The following is a 24,281-nucleotide window of genomic DNA, read 5'->3' as shown; positions in this document are numbered from 1 at the left end:
CAATGTTAATGATTTTTCTTTTCATTCAAAAGCAGTGCTTTTCCTCTCTATTGCTTTTTGGCGCCAATGTGTTGGAGGAAACAATCTCCAAACAAAAGAAAACCATGATTTTTCATGTATGATGGTGTATCAAGTGCAAAATTAAATGGTGCAGACAATGTAAGGAACCAGTCTCTATGATAACATAATCTTACAATAAGAACAGAAAGCTGTTACTTTGCTCTGAGGTCTGTTTCAGCTGTCAGCTGAGAAATGGCAATGCATCCTTTGCCACAGGTTAACCAGAAGCGTTGATGCAGAAGAATGAGCTTCTTTAGGCAAGTCAGACTTCTACTGTGGAAGAACTGGATCCTTCGTAAAAGACAAAAGGTAAAGTATTAGTCTTTGGATTTCAGATTTGGACCACACACTTCACAGGATGAAGTGACTGATATATTTATCAGCATATAAAAATCATGAATTCCTCAAAGAATCAAATGTGATCTTTGTATGGACCTGCTGTATGGGATCTTTTCTGGTGCAGTTTGCAAAGCTGCTTTTTACAGACTAAACATAGAATACTTGTATTGGGGTTTTCTTTGACAAATAGTGTTGTGTACCAGGAGAAGAGTTGTAGGTAGTAATATTTTTGTATTTTCACATAAAAAGATCTGCTGTTAGAAAACATGGTGAGCACCATTCAGCTCAGGGAGGTTTGATTCCTAATTTTAGATTTGCTCCTCACATCCAGCTGCTCTTAGACGTGAATCCAGTTTAGGGGCCTAATGTTCACACAGATTTTGCCTTTTTTAATATGGCTGAATGACATCAGTAAAGTGAAAATCGGAGAAGTATTTTAAATCCTTTCAAATCCTCTTAGATCATATGATACTTTGTCTTAGAGTAAATTTATCTATTACTTTCCACCTTATTTTGTCATTCCTCTTTTTTTTGTTGTTGGTTTTCTTTAAGCCAAATTTTCTTAGCGTCAAACAAAACCTCAGACGAGGTCTTGGTCATCTGACATACTGCAACTGCTTCTGTCCAGCAAAGGAAGTCACTTTGCCTGGTTGCCAGGCAAAGGAAGTCCCTTTGAGGTCCTATAGAGATAGACTACCTGTTTCAAACTGAAAATAATAAAAAAGTACATTAGGGCATGTGTGAGGCTGTAAATCATGCAAACAGTTTTGCCATAATGACAGAGATCAATAGGGTCAAACTGAACCATGGGATGACTTGAAATGCTTACCTATGCTGACCTGATTTTAGTCATTAGGAACAACTCACGTGCTGAAATCTCCAGGATCAAAGGATTATCTGATTTTCTTCGTAGACAAATTGAACGTCCTTTCCTTGATAGCTTCCAAGCAGACTTTCTCCTAGGGTCTACATTGCCATCAAGAGCTGATGCATGTAACATTTCCAGCTCATGATTTAATACAGTATGCAAGTCACCAATCCATACTTGACCTTAAATTACACCAAACTGAAGCTGGATTTCAGTTACTGATTGTCAAGGGGCTGTAGTGGTTTGATTCTCAAGTTCAGAAAAAAAAGAAAAAACAAAACCAAAACAAACCACCAAGAAAATCCACATCTTTCTGATCTTCAAATGTGGATGCTGAGAGAATTGGAAGCCCCTGGGTTTTAATTTTTAGCAAATGGTTCTTTATGTAATTCTTTAGTATTTTCAGTGTATGAAATACTGTTTCATTTGGGCAAATCTGCTCAGAAGTGTGACCCAAAGTACCTGCTTGGGTTTTAGGAATTCTCTTTTTTCTTGTTTATTTTTTCTTACAGAATTTTCAAAAATGCTAACTTGGTGTTTCCTGGTATTGTCAGAGGTCTCCTCTGTGATGACCATTTCTAGCTTGTGATTTAATCCACAACAGAGGAATATATTCTTCACTCAGAGTAAAACATTTTACAACAGTCAGTAAAAATAATTTCATTTTCTAAGTATATAAACCTACCTGCTTATTTGTCCACACCGAGAAACGAGGTAGCCAAAACAAAAATCCATAATATCAAAAGTAGCTATAAAATGTGTTTTGGGAAAATCAGCCTGTTCTTTGTTAACCATCATGCAGTACCATAAATGAAGGCATATCCAATCGTCTACTCAAGTTTATCATTTAGTCTCATTCACAAGAGGAAAGACTTCATTATAGAATTAGCAGTTGATCCACAGCCAATTAAAGCTTGTCACATTTATATGGTCTTATCACTGTGCTTGGTCCATTACAGCTCCATCTGGATATTACATTTCTCTGTTTATGTTGCTGGGATTTCTGCCTGTGGTTCTGCAGGTTTATGAGCTGCTCTCTGATCCTTCAAGTGAGTTCTGAGACACTTGTGTGTCCTCAGGAAAACGATCACAGGAAAGAATCAGAGGGTTTACAGCACTTGGTCTGTCATCGCATGACACATTGTGTACCTGCTTGAAAGCAAGCTTCCCTTGTGCTTTAGCCTTCAATCCCTTCCAAACTAGTTAGCTCAGGCAGAAATTACTGAATTCAAGTCTGAGGATTTTGTATTTCCTGGGAATGAAGTAAGACTCGACATCTAAGCAATAACCCAGATTAAGTCTGCAGCAAAGACAACAACCAAGGAGTCTCTCCAGTTCTTACCCCTCTGAGTCTATGGGTGTGTAGTGCTTGTCCCAAATGTCTTATCAAATGGATGGCAATGGGTGTTAATTAGACCTTGTGGACCCCTGCTGAGAAGGGTCTATATGCTGAGCTGTGCACAACATCTATCAAGAAGAGCTGTACAATAGCAGGTTTCCTTCTCTAATAACTGTGTCATCTGCTCTTTGCTGCTGGTAAGGTTCTGTCTGGCTTTAAAAATATCAGGCGTGCATAACTTCCTAGGTTGTGGTGGGGTTTTTTTTGTTGTTGTTCTATTTTAAAAAAGAAAGTTTTAAGAGAAAAAGTGTGAAATGAGAAATGGTTGCCTGCTGCTTGTTTGCTTTCTACCCTTTTGCTGTAAGCATAAGCTATGCTTAACTAAAGCTATTAGACAAAGTTATAGTGGAAAAAAACAGGGCAGCTCCAAAAAACTGTTCTTAATTACGGTGTGGAGTATCTTTTGCCCTGCATAGCTCAGTTTGGAAAAAAAACATTCACACGTGAGACATCTTGTGTGGCTCTGCTGCTGTACACATTATTGTTAGATATTTTGTGCCTGGTCAGGGAGGTGGGAACAAAAGTAAGAAGGCAGGGAGGGTTTTCCTGTGCATGTGCTACAACCCCGGTCCTGGAGAGAGTTTGTCCTGGCTCTTGTAGGGAGGAGAAAAAAAGTGCCACGTGGCTGGACACAAAAATCCCATAGCTGGTCCTCTGAGCCCAAAGCCTGTGTCACAGGATCAAAGGGTTGTAGTTTCAAACCTCTGCCAAAACACACAGAGGCAGTAAAATAAACTGAAACACAGGAGTGGAGGAAACAGACTGAAAACCAGGCAGGAATGTTGCTCTGTGGTAAAGCGGTGCCCTTGATTTTCTGTCATGACTGGGAGCTGGTGACTGTTCTAAGTGTATTGAAAGACCTGGGCAATAAAGTGGCCTTTGATGGGGTCTTTTATGTTATTGAATAAGGTGTTTGATCTTAATACATTTCTACCTGTGTTAGAAAATTAATAATATTGAAATGAATGATGTCAAAAAGAAGCAAAAGTAAAGATCAAAGAATGTAAGCTTATGCTAAAGTAATTTACCTTTGGGTAAGCACAGTGCACTGACAGCCTGCTAATGAGCCCAGCATTGTGAAAGTGTGGAAAAAAAGCCCCACACTTTCTCTCTTGCATCTAATAATTTTTTTCTGTCTTGTTAAAGAGCCATCCACTTTGAATGAAAACTATTTTGAATTATATCTGGTCTATCTGGCAGTTTAGTACTACCTGCCACCTCTTTTTACCTCAGTCAGGATGCTTAAACATATCTTTAGAAGAGGTGGAGAAGTCACTGAGTTAATGGTGGTGCTTCATGGGGCTCTGATGAAATCCTTGCTATTCCTGGGTGTCCTTTCCAAATGGTGAAACAGGCAAGGGATAAGCATGGGCACATGCTGCACTGGACATTGCTGCTGTGAGAAGGGGTCTCAGCCCCCTAGTTACTTCATGACTCTATACATGGCTCATCTGTAAAATTTATTTTGAATTAATTTTTTCTTTTTTTTTCCAGCTTCGTTTTCTGGTGGAGCTTGTATGGCCTCTGTCATTATTTCTTGCCCTTGTTTGGCTGAGGAAAGTTAATCCATTGTATCGCCAACATGAATGTAAGAATTTCTAAGACGTTTTAATGCTCTGACTTGTGCTAGATAATAGCTAGAGTTCTCAGAGATACTGGGACCTGTTTGACAAGTATTATTCTCCAGTGGCAAAAGAACAGACTTCAGGTAGTTTAGTTATAGCCATATATTGTAAAAATTACCAGTGAGGAGGAGGAAAAAAAAGTTCTAGTTTTCCTATGAGATGCTTTGTGGTCGGACTTAACATGAGGTCTCAAGACTCTATCAAGTTGTAGATTTCTGTAATTCTGTTACTGAGAAACTACTGCCTCACTACTTATTTTTTAAAAAAAAAGGTAGCTCAATTTATTTCAATTGAAAATAGCCATATTGCTTATATCTGTGACTTTTTGGTTTCTTCTGCTTAGTAAAAGAGAAACCCATATGATTTCCATCATGTTCCTTCTGTAGTGAGCCAACCCATCATGCTAGTTAGATTCACACAGGCTGCATTAGAAAAGGCACCTAATAATTTATAATTTGCATTTCCGTACTCTAGGTCACTTCCCAAACAAGGCAATGCCATCTGCAGGAACGCTGCCGTGGTTACATGGTATCTTCTGTAATATGAACAACCCCTGTTTCCGCAGCCCAACCCATGGAGAGGGTCCAGGTGTTGTGTCCAACTACAACAATTCCATGTAAGCAGAGCTGTATGTGTGAGACTGGGTTGCAGTAACACAGGCCTGCTAGGCAACTGCTGGTAGCCAGCTCTTGGCACCTGTTGAGCAGTCACGGGCATGAATGATGCAAGGAGAAAGGATGGAGTATCTTCAGCCTGCTTAGAAAGGTCCCCCAGTGCACTGAGGGATATTTTAAATAATTGTTCTATGGTGTGAATGGAAAGGGAAAGGTGAGCATTTAAGAAGACAGCAGGGTGCAAATACTGGAAGACAAAAATTTTCAGTTCTAGCACATCAATTTCATTTCAACAATGGGCAGCAAAGTTGAAACAGAGCTCATGATGGTAGGTTTGGGCCCTTTTGAGAAAGAGATCAGTTGTACAAGTCTCTAGGGAACATGTGTTCATTTAATAAAATCCATCCTTTCTATTGCCTACTGCTTAGTGAATGTCTCAGGACAAATCTTTTTGATATAAGAGTATGAAATCCCTCAGCTTTCTTTTCTCATCACTTGAGTTGTCCCTTCTGAGTGACAGCTCTGATGAAGTAGCAGCAAAGGAAAACCTGCATTGCTGCTTCTTATGTAGCCCCTGGTTTGGCTATATACTTGCGTGACTTTAATAGTAGCCTTCAGATACTAAGCTTATTAACAAAATAGGAAGATGGGAGATTTCCGTACTGTTAGTGAAAAAGAGCTGTGGGAGTGCTATATTGCATTGTTTGCTATAGCTGAGTCATGAAGGACGGCGTAGCAGACGAAGACCCTTAGAGTAAAAACCTATTAGAATAGCTATTAAAAATGCTCCAAATCTCCCTTTGCAAATAGTCCACTTCGGTGCATCCAATGATTAAAATTCATGTGCTAACAATGTTAAGGCCATTAAAGTTGCAGTCATGTGAAAGTCTGTAGCTTAGAGTTAACTTAGCATTTGACCTTTTGTTCCTAGTGAACAGGATTTAAAATAGTCAGTTGGACTTTTTTTGTGGGGTACAGTCAATCACACAGTGAAGCTAGGGGGTTCTGTCCTCTATACATTCTGGCTTTCCTAGGTTGGTTATTAGAGAGTAAACTGGCCCTTTGTGAGTCAGAATAAATTCAGTGCATTACAGAGGAAGCAAATACATTGTGTTTTCTGAAAGAATTTAGTCCTTCCTGTTTGCTGTTTCCTGTAAGCTAAAATAAGTCATGAGGACTGAGATATACCATTCCATGTATGGAAAATCATAACACCATTAAAGAACTGTAATGGCCTCCCCTACTGCTAATACTTGTTTATAAATGCAGGACCTCATTGCATCCTTGCTTGAACTGCGTGTTCTAACCCACAACCAGCAGGTGAACAGCTGCCTGTGACAGTTTGTCACTCTTGTTTTCTGCCTCTCCTAGAAGAACTGTTTTGAAGGGATTTAAATGCCACCCTTACATTGGAGGGGACTGAGCCGGGAAAGGGCTGAGGGTTCTGTGTCTGAGTGATTCTATGTCACTTCTCTGGCTGAGCAGGGCTGCATGTGTCCAGAGTGTCCTGTCCAACTCCTGGAGCTGAGCCTGGGCCAGAACCAGAGTAGATTTGCACCATAGCTGTGAGGTGAATGCTGTCTGGGGAAGGTGGTGTCTCCCCAGCAAGATTAGCATGGCTAATGAAGAAAGTGTATGAGAAGCCAACCTTCTGCAACAACCTTCTGTGGACTTCCAAATCTAACTGAATCCACACCACCTGAAACTACTCTGTTGTCACCACAAAACTGAGCTTTGAGTTTCAAGACTGAGGACAAAATAATTTATTTTTTCCTCATACTAATGCAGAGAAAGTCAACTTCACTTTTTTTTTATGTGAAAGGTTTTCAAGAGTCATCAGTCTTAAATTATTGTTGGTTCACTATTTCTTCTTTCAGCCTTGCAAGGGTATATAAAGATGCTCAGGAGCTCTTACTGGAAGGCCCTGAAATCCGTGACCTTGGCAGAATCTGGGAAGAACTGATCATTATGACTCAGTTTATGGAAACAATAAGAACTAATCCTGAAAGAATTGCAGGTAATTGTTTTGTCTGTATCCTTTAGGCTACTGAATTTTTCCTTCTGAGAGCTGACTAGTAGTTACTCTGCAGACTGACAACATGGTAATGTATTTCATGTGTGGCTGTTACCCTCTCTAACAGTAAGCAGAGTAAGTTAAAACTGGTCCAGTGTCGTAACAAACACCTTTCATTTGAGAGAAAGGAGAGGGACAATCAGCTCCATTCCACAACCATCTTCCTTAAAAGAAGATAGACAAAACTCAAAACACAAAAACATGGATATCTCACCACCCAAAGCAAAACACGTGAATGAAGATATTTCATTATTATTACAGTAGAGGCAAAACCAGTAAGAAGGTGTTACTGGAAGATGCAGAAGAATGGAAAACTAGGAATATGCCTGAATATATACTGGAAGCATAACCCAGAGAAGAGCTTTGTTTCAGGTGTTAGCTGAAATAGGTTTGGAACAGTGAAGAAGGAAACTCTTCTTGTTTTGATGATGTGGTTAGAGAGAAAAGGCAGTGCACACTTCTTATAGACAGGATTTCAAATTATATGACTCCATTAATGTTTACTTAAAACAACCTGCCAAACTCAAAACATAGTCCTGGGGAAAAATAGGAAATGGCCTAATAATAAAATTTTATTTAATATTTGGGCTTTAAGTACAGAATTTGAAAATATACTCATAAAACTAAAGGCACAAAAATGGACTGGCTTTGAGATTGATCTGTCCCATTCTCAAGTCCTTTGCCACAGGAATAATATTCTTATTAAAATCAAATAGTCACTGTCCCTGTATTTTTAATAAGTTGTGTATAAACCATCTGATACGCACGCTTATTAGAGGTTTTTAACTAGAAATAAAAAAGGGACTATCTCATTGTAAATAACAGAAAATCAAAATGCCTGAGAATGTGAACAATGAGAAATCGAGTATAATCTGAGTAATTTGTACATAACTATAGAAACAAAACCCGTCTATTTAGAGGTGAGGAAAAGCATGACATGTGCTGGGTTTGCAACATATTGCTAAGGGACCACACCCCATGGTCTGGGAACTTGCCTTTGCATCCTGTATCAACTTTACTCAGCATCTGGAAAATAAGAGTACATTCCTCCCCACTCCTCTGAAATATCATGTCAATGCTCTTTCAGAATATGTGGGGGTTTTAAATGTGTTTTACTTAAAAAAAGAAACCAAACACACACAAAAATGTTTGGAATCTCCTGTTTCATCAAACAAAGTCAGTTCTGGAGCTAGACTGATAAAATGTGAATTAATACCTTTTCCCATACAGAAAAAGGTACAACAGAATTGACTAAGTTCTCTACGTGTGTGGCTTACTGCTATTGCCTGTAAGTAACAATCTTGACAGAATATTTATAGCTGCAAAGTTGAACAATGAAAAATTAACAAATGTCAGAATTGAGATTGCTCCTTCTCCCTATTCCTGAAACCAGATCTACCTCTTGTCTTGTTCCCCCTTGCACAACGCGTTTGGCGAGATGTGTTCCTGTCCTGTGCTTTTTCCTCCACAATGCCCAGGTGCCAGGAAAGGCATCAATGAGAATAAGAGACAGGCGGCCACTGCTATTGTTTTCAGTGTTTACTGCTTGAATAAATACATAGAGGAGCAACTGAAGAAGTTCTGCTCAGCCCCTGCAGCCCTAGGATAGAATATGCTTATTGCAGATGGAATTATGGAAGTTAGTTGTCAAACTCTGATAAGATTCTACTTAATTCACAGAATGGAGACACTCAGCAGCAAATTTGTGCATGTTTATGTGGAGATGTCTAAAGCTACATTCCCCATGTCAGTATGATACATGCTGCTTCTATCAGTTTCAGTTGTCTCTTCTAAAGACTGGAAGAACTAGCGCTTTTCAAGCCTTCTTTACCAAAGTCTGTTGATGCTATGTGAAGTACCTTTAATAAAGGCTGTGGTATTCAATGAACACAATCAACATTCACTTTCCAAGCTTTCACTTGGACCATACTGAGACAGAATTCACACTTGTAACAGAGACAAGTTAAAAAAGATTGGCGCTGTTTGACTTTAAGAACAGCAGTATTTTGAATATTGTTATAGATGGGATTAGGGAAATGTGGTGGTCTCTCATATGTGTTTAATTTAACAGTGGGTAGTCTCATTGGTTTGCCTGAAGATTTGACAGTTTTTAGTTTAATAGTTGGTAATCTAGATTTATATGACTATTAAACTACAAACAATTTATGCTTCTCCAAGGAAAATGAGTTTTTTCTCATGAAAGATTTTCAAGGGGCCATTTTTGCAATACTATAGAATAAGATTATCTAGCTAAGATTAAGCGACAGCAAGTGATAAATTAGTGTAATGTAAAGGGTTGGCTAAAGTTATTTATGCAAGACCCAGAAGAAAGGACACTAGCAACAGTAGCACACTTGAATCCGAACATTTAAAATAAAACATTGCCTCAGAAAAAAAGCAGAGACTTTCAAATGCAGTCAGGGATGCTTTCAGTACTTCCATTGCTAAAGTTCTAGTCTGAAACATCTTAGAGATCAGATATGCAGTCAAAACACTGAGCATATTCTGATGATCATTCTCCAACAAAGGATTAAAATGATTTTGAATTTCAAAAATAGTTTTGGACCCCATTAGTCACTATTAAGTATAGAACCAAAGTACATAATTTTTGCAGGTTTAAGCGAGGGTATGTTTGGTATCTCACTGATGTCTGCACTCCTTTCTTTGTGCAGGAAGAGGAATACGAATTCTAGACATTTTGAAAGATGGGGAGACCCTCACTTCCTTCTTGCTGGAACACTCTGGCCTCCCAGATGCTGTTGTTTTCCAGCTGCTTAATGCTCAAGTGCGCCCTGAGCAGGTAGGTAGAGATGACAGCTACCAAGCTCTTATCTGTGTGGAATACAATCTCTTGAGTTGTATATGCAAAGTAACCTCAGTGAGGGCCTTGTTCCCAGAACACTTGCTGCCTTATAGGGTGTTTGTACAACTTCTCCCTTTGTTTTTTATGAATCTAGAGGAAGAGGTGTTTGCTTTGTCTTTAAAAAACATTTTGAATATGCATTATAGATATTTGGTTCAATGCTGTTGTTGCTCCCAAATTACAAGCATCAAGAAACGATACTGCCAAGCAATGCATTCCCATGATTAAAGACTCGGCTCAGAAGCATAAGGCAGCTGTGCATCCTTTTGAGACAGCAGTCCTGATGAATAGTAGCAGAGAACTGTTTGAGGTTCTTAATTTAACATTTAAATTCTCTGCCCCAATGTCAGCAAAGGAATATGGTGGCTTTATGGCACTGTCTCACATGAATAGGTGAGAGTAAAGAAGCAGACCCACTTTCTTAGATTCTGATTGGATAATAGATCTGCTTAGAAGATTCAAAGTGAAAACTGCAGGTCAAATCCCTCCCGAAGCATCTCAGCAGGGGAGTGTTTGACCAAGTCCAGGCTGTCTCTGCTTCTGCATGTATTTGTGGCTGGGAGCTCTGGGAGGAATGCTGTATTAATGAATGAATGTTGCTGAATCAGAACTCTGGAACAATTTCTACGCTGCGTTAGTGTGTGGGTGGAAGCAAGTGAATAATTGAGGCTGAAAGACACAATTCCTCTTTTTCACTGCCACATAAAACACAACTGCTGGAACTGTGTGTGGCCAGAAAGAGGGAGGATGTTAATGAGTTTGTATGCAGTTCCTTTTGTGCACCACAGGTTCCAGCTGGTGTGACTAGTAGCCAGATTACTTATCTGCTGTATTCTTGATTAGTACCAGGGGAAGCCCTCCCCCTCTTCTCGCTTTGTCATGAAGCAATACCACAGGAGCATAGCAAAGCCAGCGTCAACTGATACATCCTACTTATTTTCACACCTCTGTATCAGCTGAGATGGTGAAAATTTGCTTCCTTGCTGCTGATGACAAGGAGAATATATACAGATATCCTGCTGGGCTTCTCTTTCCCTTTTTGTCCCTAACCTCTTCTTTGTCAGAGCTCTGCTGCACCAGGAGAACTGTGTGCTGCTATGTGAGTCTCTGTTAGCTCCCCAGTGGCATTCATTCATCTACGGTTAAAACTCTGCCTGTAGGACTGAAATTTTCAACACCATCACCAAAAGTATGACTGAAACCTGCTTGGAACATGGTGTCTTTCTGCTGTATGTTCTGTGCTGATGTAGAAAGAGATGTAGTTCTCTTTAAGCTCTAACTGATGTTATTGCTGTCCTCCATAAAGTTTTCTTGTTAGCAGTAATGACAGGGATATAAGATCGTCTCACAAGAGCTGATTTACAGCTGTGGGGAAAGAAAGTGCTATGAGTACTTCCTCCAAGAGCAGCTGATGCAGAAAAACTAATCTTATCTTTTTCAAAAGACCACAAGAGAATTATTTTCAATAGGAACTGAACACTTGGTCTCCTATGGGAAATAAATCACTTCATTTCTATAGACCTTCTTGATAAGCAGGTTACTTGGGCTGGATTTATGGTTGAGGTAGAAGTTGCAGAGCCATGACTAGAATATAGTTCTGTGGTCATCTTAAGTCTCAACCATGATAGTTCATCTCCAGTTCTTCGTGCAGCTCTACCCTCTGTTTGCTTCCATATCGCTGTACACCCTCTCCCCCTGGCTCTGATGGCAGAGCTGATCAACCTGAAAGTAACTTGTTTACAGGAGCCTGACTGTTGCCAACAGCTGGCTGCAGATCTAGGTCTGAGCTGCCTGGGAGTGCAGGAAATGACACAGAGCTGAAAGCTAAACCTGATGAAACAGCCAACTAGCTGAAAAAATAAATTGGACTTCATCTTCCCAGCTTTGGCCAAACAGTGGCACATTGATTTTAAAAAAAAAAAAAAAAAAAAGTATTGAAGTTTTCTTCTGAGGGCCTGCTTTTTTGAGTCATTCTAAGATAAGGATAAGGGACTGATGTTTATACACAATAAGTTCAGGAAAGATTGGCAACAGCCCACCCTACCGGAAAAATTGGAAGGGCGGAGGTTTGATGTTTTTCTAATCCCATCTGTTCATGAACATTCTTGAAATGCAGTTACAGTTTGTAAATAACCTTTTTTTTTTTTTTTTATTTTCTGTGTTTAATCCTTCTCAGTGATGTTAATGTCACAGTTTCCTTGTTTCACAAGTCAAAACAAGGTTCCCAGGCTGCCTCCCCGTGCAGCTCAGTTTCATTGCAGTTCACACTGGATGATGAGGACCATGTCACATCAGACATCTGTGGTTAAAAAATGCTGTTCTTTTCACACATGTCCCCAGGAATAAGTGACTGAGCAAACAAGCAAATTATTTCACTGACATAAAGTCAGTTAAATCCAATTCAAATGTTCCAGTTTGAGGGAGGGCGAGGGTGTTTGGTTTTGAAGGTTTTTTGCAAGCCAGACTGTATCTGTCAGTTACATTTCCTCTTTAACTTTCTGCCTCTCTCCAGACCATCCAACTTGAGTTAACAATGCCTTTATATAGGTACAGCTGTAGTGATCATAGTGACAGTAACTCTCATATACTTTTACTAGAAATTCACATCCCTTTTTTGCAGCATAATTCCAATACACAATGTGAGTGTAACTCCGGTGCTTTTTTTGTCAACTGCAGCTCTATAAACTGAAACTCAGGGCAGTCATGGTAGCCAAAATACAATGTTGTACTAGACCTCTCTTCCCCTGCCTTTCCTATTCTGGATGCTGACTTTCCACAGCCAGACTTGCAGTTTTGTTGGTAGCTTCTGACATGTGAAGCACTTAATGAATAACTCCTCAAGCTTGAACCCACTCTCCAAAGGAACTGAATTAAGTTTTTTCTCATTCTTCTGAGTTTTTAAATATTTCTCTTTACTAACACCACCAAGTAAGTCTCAGCTGCTAACTATAGGAGATTTGCAGATATAAAATTTTTATAATGTTCAGAATCTCTTAGGTGGCCTTGATAATTTTCTTAGATAGGAAATAAGTGTGCACCTGTGTCTGACTTGGTATAGGTGTGGTGTGTTTGTTTTGATCCAAATGTCTTAGACTGGAATGCTCAGCAGATATCTTTCTAAAGAAAATGATATTCTGTGCAGATTTTGATGGTTTCTTTTTCTATGTGTCTTATTAAGTTCATTTAGCCTGATGATATTGTGTCAGTGCATCGTTCAAGTTTGTCTGAAAGTCTGTGTTTGTCTCAAACACAGTAGGCATTTACAGTCATCACAGTGTTGTGAGCTTTCTTTCTTTCAAATTGTATTATGAAAGGAGATGGGCTGAGGATGGGAACATTACTTAGGAGCAATTTCCAGTCTACTCTTCATTATGTTGCTGTGTATTCTGTCCATTATAAAGTGAGCAGAACTGAATCATAGACTGCCAAGAATATCCCATTATAACAGTGTAAATTCCAGGTAAATCTACTGATTTCTGTGGTGTTATTCTGCATTTACATTGGTTTAACTATAAACTAATCTGTTCCTAATGTTTGAACGCTAAAGATAATAATTGGGTTTTTTCTGTTCCATGTTTATATTGGAAGTGGTAATCAGTAGAAGGGTGTGGTTTAATGTAAAATGCCTTGTAAAGCCTAGTTGTGTGCTTGTGCACAGTGACAATGAGTAATGGCTGTGGGGAAGCATTGGGGTGGAATAGTCATAACTGAAATAAAATGCTGAGGGAAATCAAGCTTGAGAATCAGTGGAGCTGGCCTTTTTCTCTTAGAGCAACCAACAGCAAAGATATAACTAGTCTAAACACAAAAGGTAGAGCGATGTGGCACAACTGATTGGTCCTGAGGAAATACTTTCAAGCAAGCTGTAGCTATCCCTCCTGAACTACAAGGGTGGGTGGCATGGCGTCAGGTGTGCTTAGACGACAGAGAGAAAGGGAAGAAGACTGACAAGAACTTCTGCAATGTAAAGAAGAATCACTAATGAGAAGAAGAAAAATGTGACTGAAGGCAAGGTCATCTAGCATAACATCAAGTGCAGGTGGTTCAAGAGTTCATGCTTCAGCTGAACACATCCTTCTGCCATTCCTGAAAATATTAGCAGGGACTGATACCAAGGTGTCCACTTTTGATAAATCTTTAATTATTCCTCAGCAGTATGAAGGTTCCACAACAATAAATGAAACACTGTTTTTGGTTGCAGTTTGCCTACGGTGTCCCTAACTTGACTCTGAAGGAAATTGCTTGCAGTCAGATGCTCCTGGACCGCTTTATTATCTTCAGCAGCCGAAGAGGTCTCCCTTCTGTGCACAAGGTCATGTGTGCCTTGTCCCAGGAAAGCCTACAGAGAGTAGAAGATGCCTTGTATGCAAATGTTGATTTCTTTAAGCTATTTCAGCTGGTAAGTATTAACATGATCATCCTGCCTTCTGTTATATTTTTTGGCTGATATTTCATTGCCCTTCAAGAATTTTCTTTGTAATACATCACCAGTGTTCCAAGTGGTCTTTGTTTATTTACTCCTGCAAATATAAGGTTATGGATGTGTGATCATTAACCTATTTTGGGATGAAACAGATGAAATTCCCAGTACAACAGAACTAAAAGGTTCAAATGCAATTTTAAAATCAGTGTGTGGAACTATTACGTGGTCTTTCCAGTCTGTGTGGCAAGACCTACAGGGACCTTGCCGAGGATTCTGAAAATACCCATCCGTACTTTCATCCTGTCTTCTCCATCCAGCATAACAATTTTACACTGAAGTCAAAGCCATGATGCTGCTTGAGTTGGGTTAGCCATATGAGCCTTTTTTAAAAAAAAAAAAACAAAACCCAAACAAGTTGTACTGGCTTGCACTGCTCTTTCTATAGAAGCTTTCCCTTACCTCCGTTCATTTTTGTTGCCCTTCTTTGTGCTCTTCCTGTTGCTACTGTGACCTTGCCATAAATCAACCACATCCGCAACCTTGGTTCAGTATGGAGATATGCCATTATATATATATAATGTATTTTATTATTTATATTTTATTATATATTTAAAAGTAATAATATGAATATATATTTATATAAAAAGGTGTATTGGTGGGGGATTTTTTTGCTTTTGTTACCTGTTCTTTTCCTAATATTTTTCTAATACTCCATTTGTATTCTGCACACTGAGCTAGTGCTTTTAGAGGACTATTCATGAAGATTTCAAGGTCTCTTTCATCATGATAGCAAACTTAAAGCCCATCACTGCATATACGTCTTTCATGTTAGTTTTCCCTATGATCATGATTTTTCATTTTTCAACAATGAATTTAATTTGCTGTTTTTCACCTTGTAACTTAATGTCATGAGACCATCACATTGTCAGTTTTCTGTATAGAGCAGGCAGGATGTATGAGCAGCTGCTAAAGTTACATAAAAAGTATTGGTTAGACTTTTCTGCCACACCAGTGTGACATCATGATGAATTTAACATGGATTTTATTCAGCTTTGAGTTGCTCAGAACTGGGAACAGAGGATTCCAGAAGCTTTAACTGACACACCAGTCAAATTACTGTTTGATTATTGTAGCATTGACAGTCATTCATTGTGGCCGTGTGATTTTGCCAATCCCGATAAGAATCTGGTCAGCTTTAGAAAGCTGCTATTTTCCATTTCTAAAAATATGCTCAGATATTTTCATATAACTGATGCTTGCTGGAAGTAGCAGAGAATTAATGCTACAGTACTTCTAAGATAGGTTGTCAGCATTTAAAGACTTCATGTGAATATGCATACTGCACTGCCCAGCTTTAAAATGAAGCTGCTAACACATCATGATTTTGCTGCCATATCAAATAAAATGGAAAGATGAGATTTGATGAAGCAGTTGTCTGTGTTCACACAAAAATAGACTCACATGCTAAATAGGAACATAAACCTGAAACCAAAATCTGGAGTTGTGAAAGACTGGGTGTTCAGATGCGGGCTTATGGTCTTGTCTGTTACTACAAGATCTGTCTGCCAAGACTTCCACTGAGTATTGGAAGTCTGTGTGTTGTAAGGGTATCCATAGCCTGATTCCCAGTGGGTTTTAATGTGCACCCAGCTGCAGAGAAGATGCTTAGTACAATTAGACCTCAAGTTGGTAGAAGCTTTCCCACACTCCCATCCTTATAGTTGCTAAATAATAATTTTAATATATTTCTGCTTTTTTCCAAGGCAGAAGTCCCCCTTTTAAATCAAAATCCATCCCAATTACTCCTGTTAAACTAAAAGGTAGACTGTGCGTAGGCACTCCTTGCCACAGTTATTTTTACAATGTGCTTCACCACCACTTTGACATTAATGTTTCTTGTTGAATTTGTGATCAACATATTCAGGTATGTATGTGCATAAACATACACTCAAATCCTTCATGGGCTCATGTATACCCTCTAGGGGGGCTTGCCAGAAATTAAAGCAACTCACATTTTGATAGCGAAGCAGAGACAGAAAAGTAAGACCCTTCCTTTACTGGCTGGCTGACTCAGCTGCAGCAAGGAAAATGAGCCTCTTTCTGGAGCACTGCTGTTCTTGAACCTGCCTGTTTAAACTTCATTTGAAGTTCTTTAAAACTTGTAAATAAATGAAAATAAAATTCTTTAATACCTTATTGCAATTTTGGGTGGAGATAAGCAGTTCTTCCCTAGACACATGTTGCTGAAACACTGCTTTGATCAGTATCACCATATGCACTTGATATGTAATCAAACAGTGTATATCTACACTCAGTTACATAGCAGAATGAATCTTCATTGGTCTTTTTAAAATTCTAGATTAGTTTTTTACATTAGAAATACCTGTATATTCAAAACTCAGGTTATTTTCTTCACTCTTACACTGTCAGTCACTCTGTACTTCATGGTCTTCAGGCTACAGTTGTGTACCAACCACATACCAGAATTTGTTTTTGCAGAGCTCCTTGTTTGAGTAGGGATATTCATATTTCAGTGAATATGAAAATAGTTGGATAAATGTCTGCTGATCCTGTCTTATGTGTGCTTCTGGAGAACATGAACTAGCTGAGTACAAATTCAGTCATTTTAGGACATTTCTATTAAGAACTGATTCATACTGAATGCCTCCTGCAAGAAATAATATTTAGGAGCAAACATGTAATTTTGCCCCTATTTCCTTTTCCTTTCCTCTAGCTACAAGAAGGAGGTTCTTAATTCAATATTTATCCCAGGCTTTTCTCTGGTTTGCTTCTGATTGTTTACAATACCTGTTGCTCACAATTTCAAAAATGGCCGCGTTAAGGCAAGTGCTCCAAGAATCCTGTATAATCTTTGCAGAGGCTGGTTCCCCTTAGGGAACAAAGGAAAAGTGTATTTTGAAGCATTGTATGTGTATACTTCCTGCCTGAACTGCAACTAACAGATCAGAACACGTTAACACAAGCTTTCCATAAAAACTCTTGCCTTTGTGATTCCCTGCCAGGTACCTAAGCAGTGCAGCTGTCTTCTGCTTTCTTAACCACCTACTGACCGAAAGGAATGTCAGGGAATCATCAGGGTGTATAGCTACAGGGTTTTGGGGAAGTCTTATTAGGGGTTTATCTCATAAATATTACAGTCTAGCTATCTAAAAGTCCAGCTTCATGTTTTATTGTAATACCAGAAGAAATAGATGCCTGAGAAAGCCTCAAGAGTGCGAACTCCAAGTGCACATGTGATTCTTCAGACAGCTGACATAGAAGGATGCAGTGATGCAAGCAGAGTGGTGTGTGACAGCACACCATGGTGTCACCTGTTTCTTAAGAAGCCAGTGAAACCTAAAGCATTAACTTCTGCTGGAAAGGCCATTTGGCCAGTCTGCAGGAGCCTGGAGAAGTAACAGTTTCTGTCAGATCTGACAGACAGCGAGGACCAGACCGTCACCAAAATCAGGAAATCTTTCAAGTGTAAAGTACTATCAGTTATTTACATGCATGGCAAATTGAGGCTTCTGTATCACCACCTTTGCTAAACTCAGAAGTTACCAAGAATCTCACTAGAAGAATAGTCTCTGTGAGAAGCAGCTTCTTCGAAGTCCCAGTTCCTGCATTCCTCCTCCATTTTTGCACCTTTTGGTGTGGTGGACTTAGATAAGCAGAACAAATCCCAAGCTATATTTTCAGTGGCCTGTGACTGTTTCAGCCTCATATTAGTAAGAGCACTTACACAGGCTGCTGTGTGAGTCTGCACATTGGATTTGTGGCCCCACAAGACAGGCTTACAAGACTCACTGTTCCAAATAACTCAAAGTATTTGAGCTAAAGAGATGCCATTTGGATTTTCTTCTCTCACTGTAATAGCTGTTGTCAGGTAGAAGCTATACAAAACTCATCTGTATTTCTGATGTATTCACAGCTTCCCACTGTGTTGGACAGAAACTCACGACGTGCTGACCTGAAGGCATGGGGGAAGGTGATATCTAATGTCTCCCAAGCAGTGCAAAAGGTAAGTGGTCTAATAATAGATGAAATCACTTTTCAGGCTAGGGCATAGCCCTCCTTTTCCTTTTTTCTGTTTGTTAGTTACCTGCTTTATCAGAAAGAAAATAGACTTGTTTGGGAAGAGCTGATTCCTTAGAAATTCATTCTTCTCTCATTACAAAATAAATGTAGACATAAGCATTGGCAATTAAGAAGCGTATTCTTCTCTTTGGAAAAGACATGAGAGAACAAGAACTGAAAATGGTGCCTGTGACCAGGACAGAGATAAAAGGATGAGGTTCTGAGTGCATCCCTACTTCACCAGTCTGGGCACAACTGAGACATCACAGATACTAACCTCTTTTGAGGGTTGCGATTAACAGAGTCTTGTCTTACTGCAGCTAGCCAGGAAGCCAAGTGTTCAGGAACTTTTGTTGGTTCTGCAACCATTTATACAAGATGGAAGGCCAGAATCGTTAGGCCATTTGGTGAGCTCCCTGTCTGCTATTTTCTGTGGCTACCCAGAAGGAGGTGGATCCAGAGTGCTTTCCTTCAACTGGTATGAAGATAATAACTACAAAGCTTTCCTGGGGATTGACTCAACAAGAAAGAAATCCAGTTATCTTTATGATAATACAACCAGTAAGTTTTTCCACCAAACCATTACAAAGACTGTAGACAGTCGCAACTTATGTTAGAATAACAATTTTAAGCAGTTGATTCAGGAAATTAGAGACAGGTGAAATGATTTTACTTCATACTTACTTCATAGCTGTAAGCAGAGAAGCCCAGGAATTGGGAATTGATGAAATATCCATTTGCTTTCAATATGAAGGCATAAACATCGTCATGATCATAATTAAGACAGTCCCTCTGTCTATCTTCTCATATATACTACTGATATCAGGAAGAACTAGATGCTTCTGAAGAGGGTTCAGGAAAATACAGTGCCGCATTCTGGAATTACTTTTCTCCAAGATAATTTTTTTTAAAGTCTTTCAACTTGATTGATGGCCTGGAGCACAGAAATTTTAAAATCTCTCCTTTTAAAGAATACTTAGTTTGATACATGGCGGCTGGTCTCTTCCTGCATAAAAGTACATATATTTTGTAGCACTAATTTCTACACCATAATTAAATCTTACATAGAAACTACTTCAATTTACCGGTTTTTGTTGCTTTGATTTCCTCACTTATATTCTTGCTATTGTAATAGGAGAGAATGCAAAGAGAAACCAAATTTATCTTTTGTACTATTCATTATTTTATCTATTTATTATGTCCCCTTCTGTTTGCTGTTTTGTTTTTCTCTACATTGAGACCACCAGCAATTTTTTCTGTACTAACAGCCATATTATAGCTGGTAGTAGATTTCTGTGTCCCTTCCACTATGATAGATATGGTTGCATGGTTACAAAGTACAGTACTTTGCTTATAGACACTCCCACTTCTCACTGTTCTTGTTGATACTTGGCTCTACTTATGTCTGAACCTTCAAAAGACTTGTAAAAGGCCCAGTACTCAATTTATTCAGCCAGAGAACAAAATAGTTGAATGCTATCCAAGTAAACCAATTACTTCATAGTGAAGGAATAAGATAGATATGTTTACATTAAAATGTTTAGAACTAAATTATTGGAGGATCCAGTTCTGAAATGTTCCAGCATTCAGTAACCAAGCCTGCTGGATCTCCAGTCCAATAGTTTATAGTGTGTAAGAATTAACCACTAATAGGAGAAAAAATGGCTTCGTATCAGTATCAGCTACAATACAAAGAAGCTAAGTCAATAGGAGAAAAGCAATTAGAGCTCCAAATTGTTTAGTGAGATCTGAGCTGTCTAGTTTCTTTCCATCTGAAATACCTTATAAATAATAGCAACTTTCAAAGGGTTACATTTATTTGTTTGGTCTTCCGATTTCCATGGTGTCTACTTTACAACTCCAATATCTACTTCATAGTCTTTTCCATCTATTCAGATGTTGTGCTTCTACATTGCAGAATGTGCTTAACCCATTCAGATACAAAATGCTTTAAACTGTCCATGTTGCCAGTAAAAAGCCCTGCAGGACATTATGATAGGCTTTGAGTACGAGTTGCATAAATACTGTCTGTCTTTCTTTCTGTCTTTAGCACCCTTTTGTAATGCATTGATCCAGAACTTGGAATCAAACCCTTTAACCAAAATAGCCTGGAGTGCTGTGAAGCCCCTGCTGATGGGAAAAATTCTCTTTGCTCCTGATTCACCTTCTGTACGGCAAATCCTAAAAAATGTAAGAAGTTCTGAAATACAAAAACGTATATTTCTAAAAACTTGCATTCTAAGAAACATCTTTTGAAAAATAGTGACCCAGCTACCTCAACCTAGTCAGATTTTCTTCTCAGAACTCCATTTGTTCTGATGGTCATCAGAGGACAGTTATTCTTTGTTTAAAAAACAGGAGACAGATCTTCATTGATTCATCCCATCTTGGTCCATACTACATGCTTTTTTCCATCTCAAGTAGCCTTTTGTTGGCATGATTCCACATTTACACTAGTTAAAATAGTAACGTTTATATATATTTTACAGATGTATGAACATCAGCAGCTCTGTGCCGGTAAATATTTGAATGGGGCAGCTATGAGCCTTGGATAGACTCATTGAGACCTAACACTAAGAGACTACAAACCAATAACATCATGGTTTAGTATTATATGTTGAAATGATAAATAATTTTCACTTCATAAAAATAGGATGGAGCCTGGACTTTTCAGCGAAGTGCCTGAAGTTGGGTTAAATGAATCTGAGCAGTTAAATCAAGGTTGCGTATGACCTAGCTGTTGGCCACCTCATAACCAGCAATTCACTCAGAACATCTGTGTAAGGCACAGAAAAACTGCTGCTCATAGTTCACACAGGAAAACATCAGATTTAGAGCAGCCCAAGATTTCAAATCTTAACTAATATTTTAACTATGAGAGTATCTGTCTTCTTCAGCTGCCTCCCATTTATTCATCTACCCACATCATCATCAGTTGAGGGAAAGAGAGGAAGAAATTCTAGCTAAAACCTGAGTATTTAAAGGAATTGAAGTTAACTGGGGTTGTTTTTTCCATTACACTTGTTTGTTGCACTTGTTTTTTCCATTACATATACAACAGAAATTTATCCTAAATGGCTTTGATTCCTGTTGGATTTTACAAATTCTTTTTCTGAGAATTATTAACATTTCTGCTATTTTAACAAGTTTATTAGGTATTGAAGGTAAAAACTACAACATTTGTAAGTTACAGGTTTCACTGTTACTGAATGGCTGGATCATCAATTCTGTTTGTTTATCTCCTTAGCTTTCTAACTCTCTTTTCTGCTGTTTTATTCCTCAGGCAAACTCCACTTTTGAGGAGCTTGAACGCCTCAGACTGTTGACCAAAGCTTGGGTAGAAGTAGGACCTCAGCTGTGGTACTTCTTTCAAAACAGCCTGCAAATGAATATGATCCGTGTATGTTATAACTTAGCAGCGGTCCTCAGTAAGAGCAGTCTTTCACCATCCTTTATTTTTACTATGGAAGAAGAGAGTTTATTTGAAAGGTTTGGCTGGAAGCACAGCCTTTGTTGCAAGAAATCTGTGGCCTTTAAGGCTGTTGGACTGGTTACTGGGCTTGGTTTGAAGGCTAGTCTTAGATGCATTACAGTCTCTGTGACAGAATGTCAGATCTGGACGCAATCTAGAATCTGGCTAATGACTTCTTAATAAAGGCAGCAGTTGCTGTTTAACTGTCTCTCTGAAATGTCCTTCAAGAACAGACAACTAGTTTTTCTTGGGTTCTGCATAGGCAAAGAAGGCAGTAGGACCATGTTTTTGTTGGGCCCAGCAATTTACTATCTTGGAGAATTGCTTATTTCCATATCTCTTAGATTTGGCTTTGATCAGCTGCAAGTAATATCTGTAGTTAAAGTTTATAAAGCAGTTTATACTAGAGAAAACATTTGTTTTTCCACACTCTTCTGTATTAGATTAGGCATTTATTACATTTATCCTCTTGCTTCTAAAGAAACAAGGTAATAAGTAGTCAAGACTAAATTTCTTTTCATCCATTCTTCAAGTCTCACCTCCAGTTCAGCTGTGCAGTTGACCATTTATAAAATTAATTCCTTAGCATACTCTTTTGTACTACTTTATAGCTGAGAAAGAGCTATGGAGTTGGAAAGCTTACTAACTAAACAGGGCATGTGAAGAGGATCACTGTCGTGAAGCTGTTCTGATGTGTTTCCTCAGGACTCTCTGAAGCACCATGCAGTGAGGGACTTCTTGAACAGCCAACTGGGTGCTGAAGGCTTAACCGCTGAACACATAATTAACTTTCTCCACAATGGGTCTCCAGAGAGCCGGGAGAAGGGAATGGCAGACTTTGACTGGCGGAACATCTTCAGTGCTGCAGACCAAGCTCTGCGTTTGCTCAGTCAGTATCTGGAGGTAAGGTCAGCCCTCCCACTGCTGGGAATACTTGTAGAGAATATCTTAAAGCAGAGTAGGCAGTAATTGGGGGCTGTGGCAACAGACAAGAAAGTTAAAATCATAAGACATCTTCATTTGGTTCAAATTTAATCTCCATATTAAAAGCACGTTTTAAAAATAATACAGCACTGCAAGAACATGAATACTTATTGCTATGATGATCCCCAAATACTATATTCAAAATGTTGGTTGAATGTCTGAACGCATTTTAATGCTGAGAGGCAGAAGGTGAATGCAAAACCTCAAGGAAACATTTTTTTTTTGGTAAGTACTAACAACTGCCAGGCCACTAATTTCAGCAAGACCAGGACCAGAGAAGCTACTAGTTTTTCAGTAAGTCCCCCTTCAGGTTTTCAAGCACCTGCTCAAAATTCCTTTGAAACCAATGAGGGAGTTTCCACTTGTTCTGTAGCCACTTCTGACAAGGTATCTGTGTGTCTTTTCTGGAATCTGTACCCCCCTTCTCTATGATGGTGTGTTTTCAGTAGGGTTCTGAGGCTTTTTGAGAGTCGTAGTGCGGAAAGTGAGGTGGTTTCATTACGTAAATAAAAAGTGCTAAAAATGTAGAGGAAAATATCAAGCTACTATAAAAATACTTTGAAGATACTTTGAGTAAGAGGCTACTGTGGTATGGGCAATCTAACCTTCTGTTGAATTCATCAGACTCAGACTAAGTCCAGTGCAAAAAAAGTTATATTTTTTTTTTAGAGGGCTAGGCAAACTGCTGCATCCATTCCTTCCCAGAGCTGGGTAAATGACACCAGGAGTGTTTTGGGTTTTGATTTGGTTTTTTTCTTTTATCCTTTATATTTCTGACTGCAGGTAAAAGAAAAAAATATGTTTGGAACTGGACCTGAGATGGGGTGGATTCCCGCTAAGTGAGATAAATGAAATGCCAACTCTTCTTTGTGAACTTATGAGCCCAGGCAGAACCAGTGGACCCTGCAATGTTGCAAATTAACTCTGAGAATTTTAAAAAAACTATTGCTGTTGGCAGTAATATTAATACTTGGGAACTCAACACTTAGCATCTGCCATATGAGGTTCAGGGTCTTTATAGAGATGAATTACATTTTACAAGCATCTCTGAAAGAAAAGTAAATGTTTAGTTATTATTTCATGGTTAAATAAGCTGAGCCTCAAGCTCATGGAGAAAATTGGTACTATCTGTAAGCAACAGAACCAAGTCTAGCTTTCCTAATTCCACTCCAGTTCTTTCTAAAAGACCATTCATGCCCAGGAAAAAGGCAGGAACTAAGAGTTTATCTGCTTTCCTATAGCTATCACAGGAGGGAACAATAAACCTTTTGCACAAAGCTCTGCTGATTCTTCTGATTATCTTTTTGCATCATATTAACAGAATTATTTCTTACTCAAGCTGAGGGAAATATACTGCTTGCAGCAGGTCAGTGCTGGAACATCTACAATATCAGGACAGTTACTGTACCTGGTAATAGGTCTTTGTGTCCTGAAGTTCTTTGTAATGAGCTTATTCTTTTAAGTCTGCTGTTTGCACCGA

At 38.8% G+C, this 24,281-nt stretch overlaps 1 protein-coding gene across 2 annotated transcripts in view; it reads left to right on the top strand.

Moving 5' to 3' along the window:
* ABCA4 (ATP binding cassette subfamily A member 4) overlaps positions 1-24,281 on the top strand; it is an 86,691-nt gene that overhangs the window by 8,784 nt on the left and 53,626 nt on the right. Inside the window, exons 3-13 of one of the 2 annotated variants that reach the window (XM_074832531.1) lie at positions 277-369; positions 4,161-4,254; positions 4,766-4,907; positions 6,783-6,922; positions 9,652-9,779; positions 14,044-14,241; positions 18,200-18,289; positions 18,666-18,906; positions 20,396-20,535; positions 21,629-21,745; positions 22,523-22,720. In XM_074832531.1, coding sequence (XP_074688632.1) covers positions 304-369; positions 4,161-4,254; positions 4,766-4,907; positions 6,783-6,922; positions 9,652-9,779; positions 14,044-14,241; positions 18,200-18,289; positions 18,666-18,906; positions 20,396-20,535; positions 21,629-21,745; positions 22,523-22,720 — 1,554 coding nt within the window. In that variant the 5' untranslated portion in view covers positions 277-303. The remainder of the gene's footprint in view (positions 1-276; positions 370-4,160; positions 4,255-4,765; positions 4,908-6,782; positions 6,923-9,651; positions 9,780-14,043; positions 14,242-18,199; positions 18,290-18,665; positions 18,907-20,395; positions 20,536-21,628; positions 21,746-22,522; positions 22,721-24,281) is intronic. The other variant, XM_074832532.1, reaches the window with a different exon arrangement.

This window comes from Strix aluco, chromosome 8, assembly GCF_031877795.1.
Source record: "Strix aluco isolate bStrAlu1 chromosome 8, bStrAlu1.hap1, whole genome shotgun sequence".
NCBI lineage: Eukaryota > Metazoa > Chordata > Aves > Strigiformes > Strigidae > Strix > Strix aluco.
The sequence above is the reverse complement of the archived record's forward strand: the minus strand, read 5'-3'. Positions and strand labels throughout refer to the sequence as shown.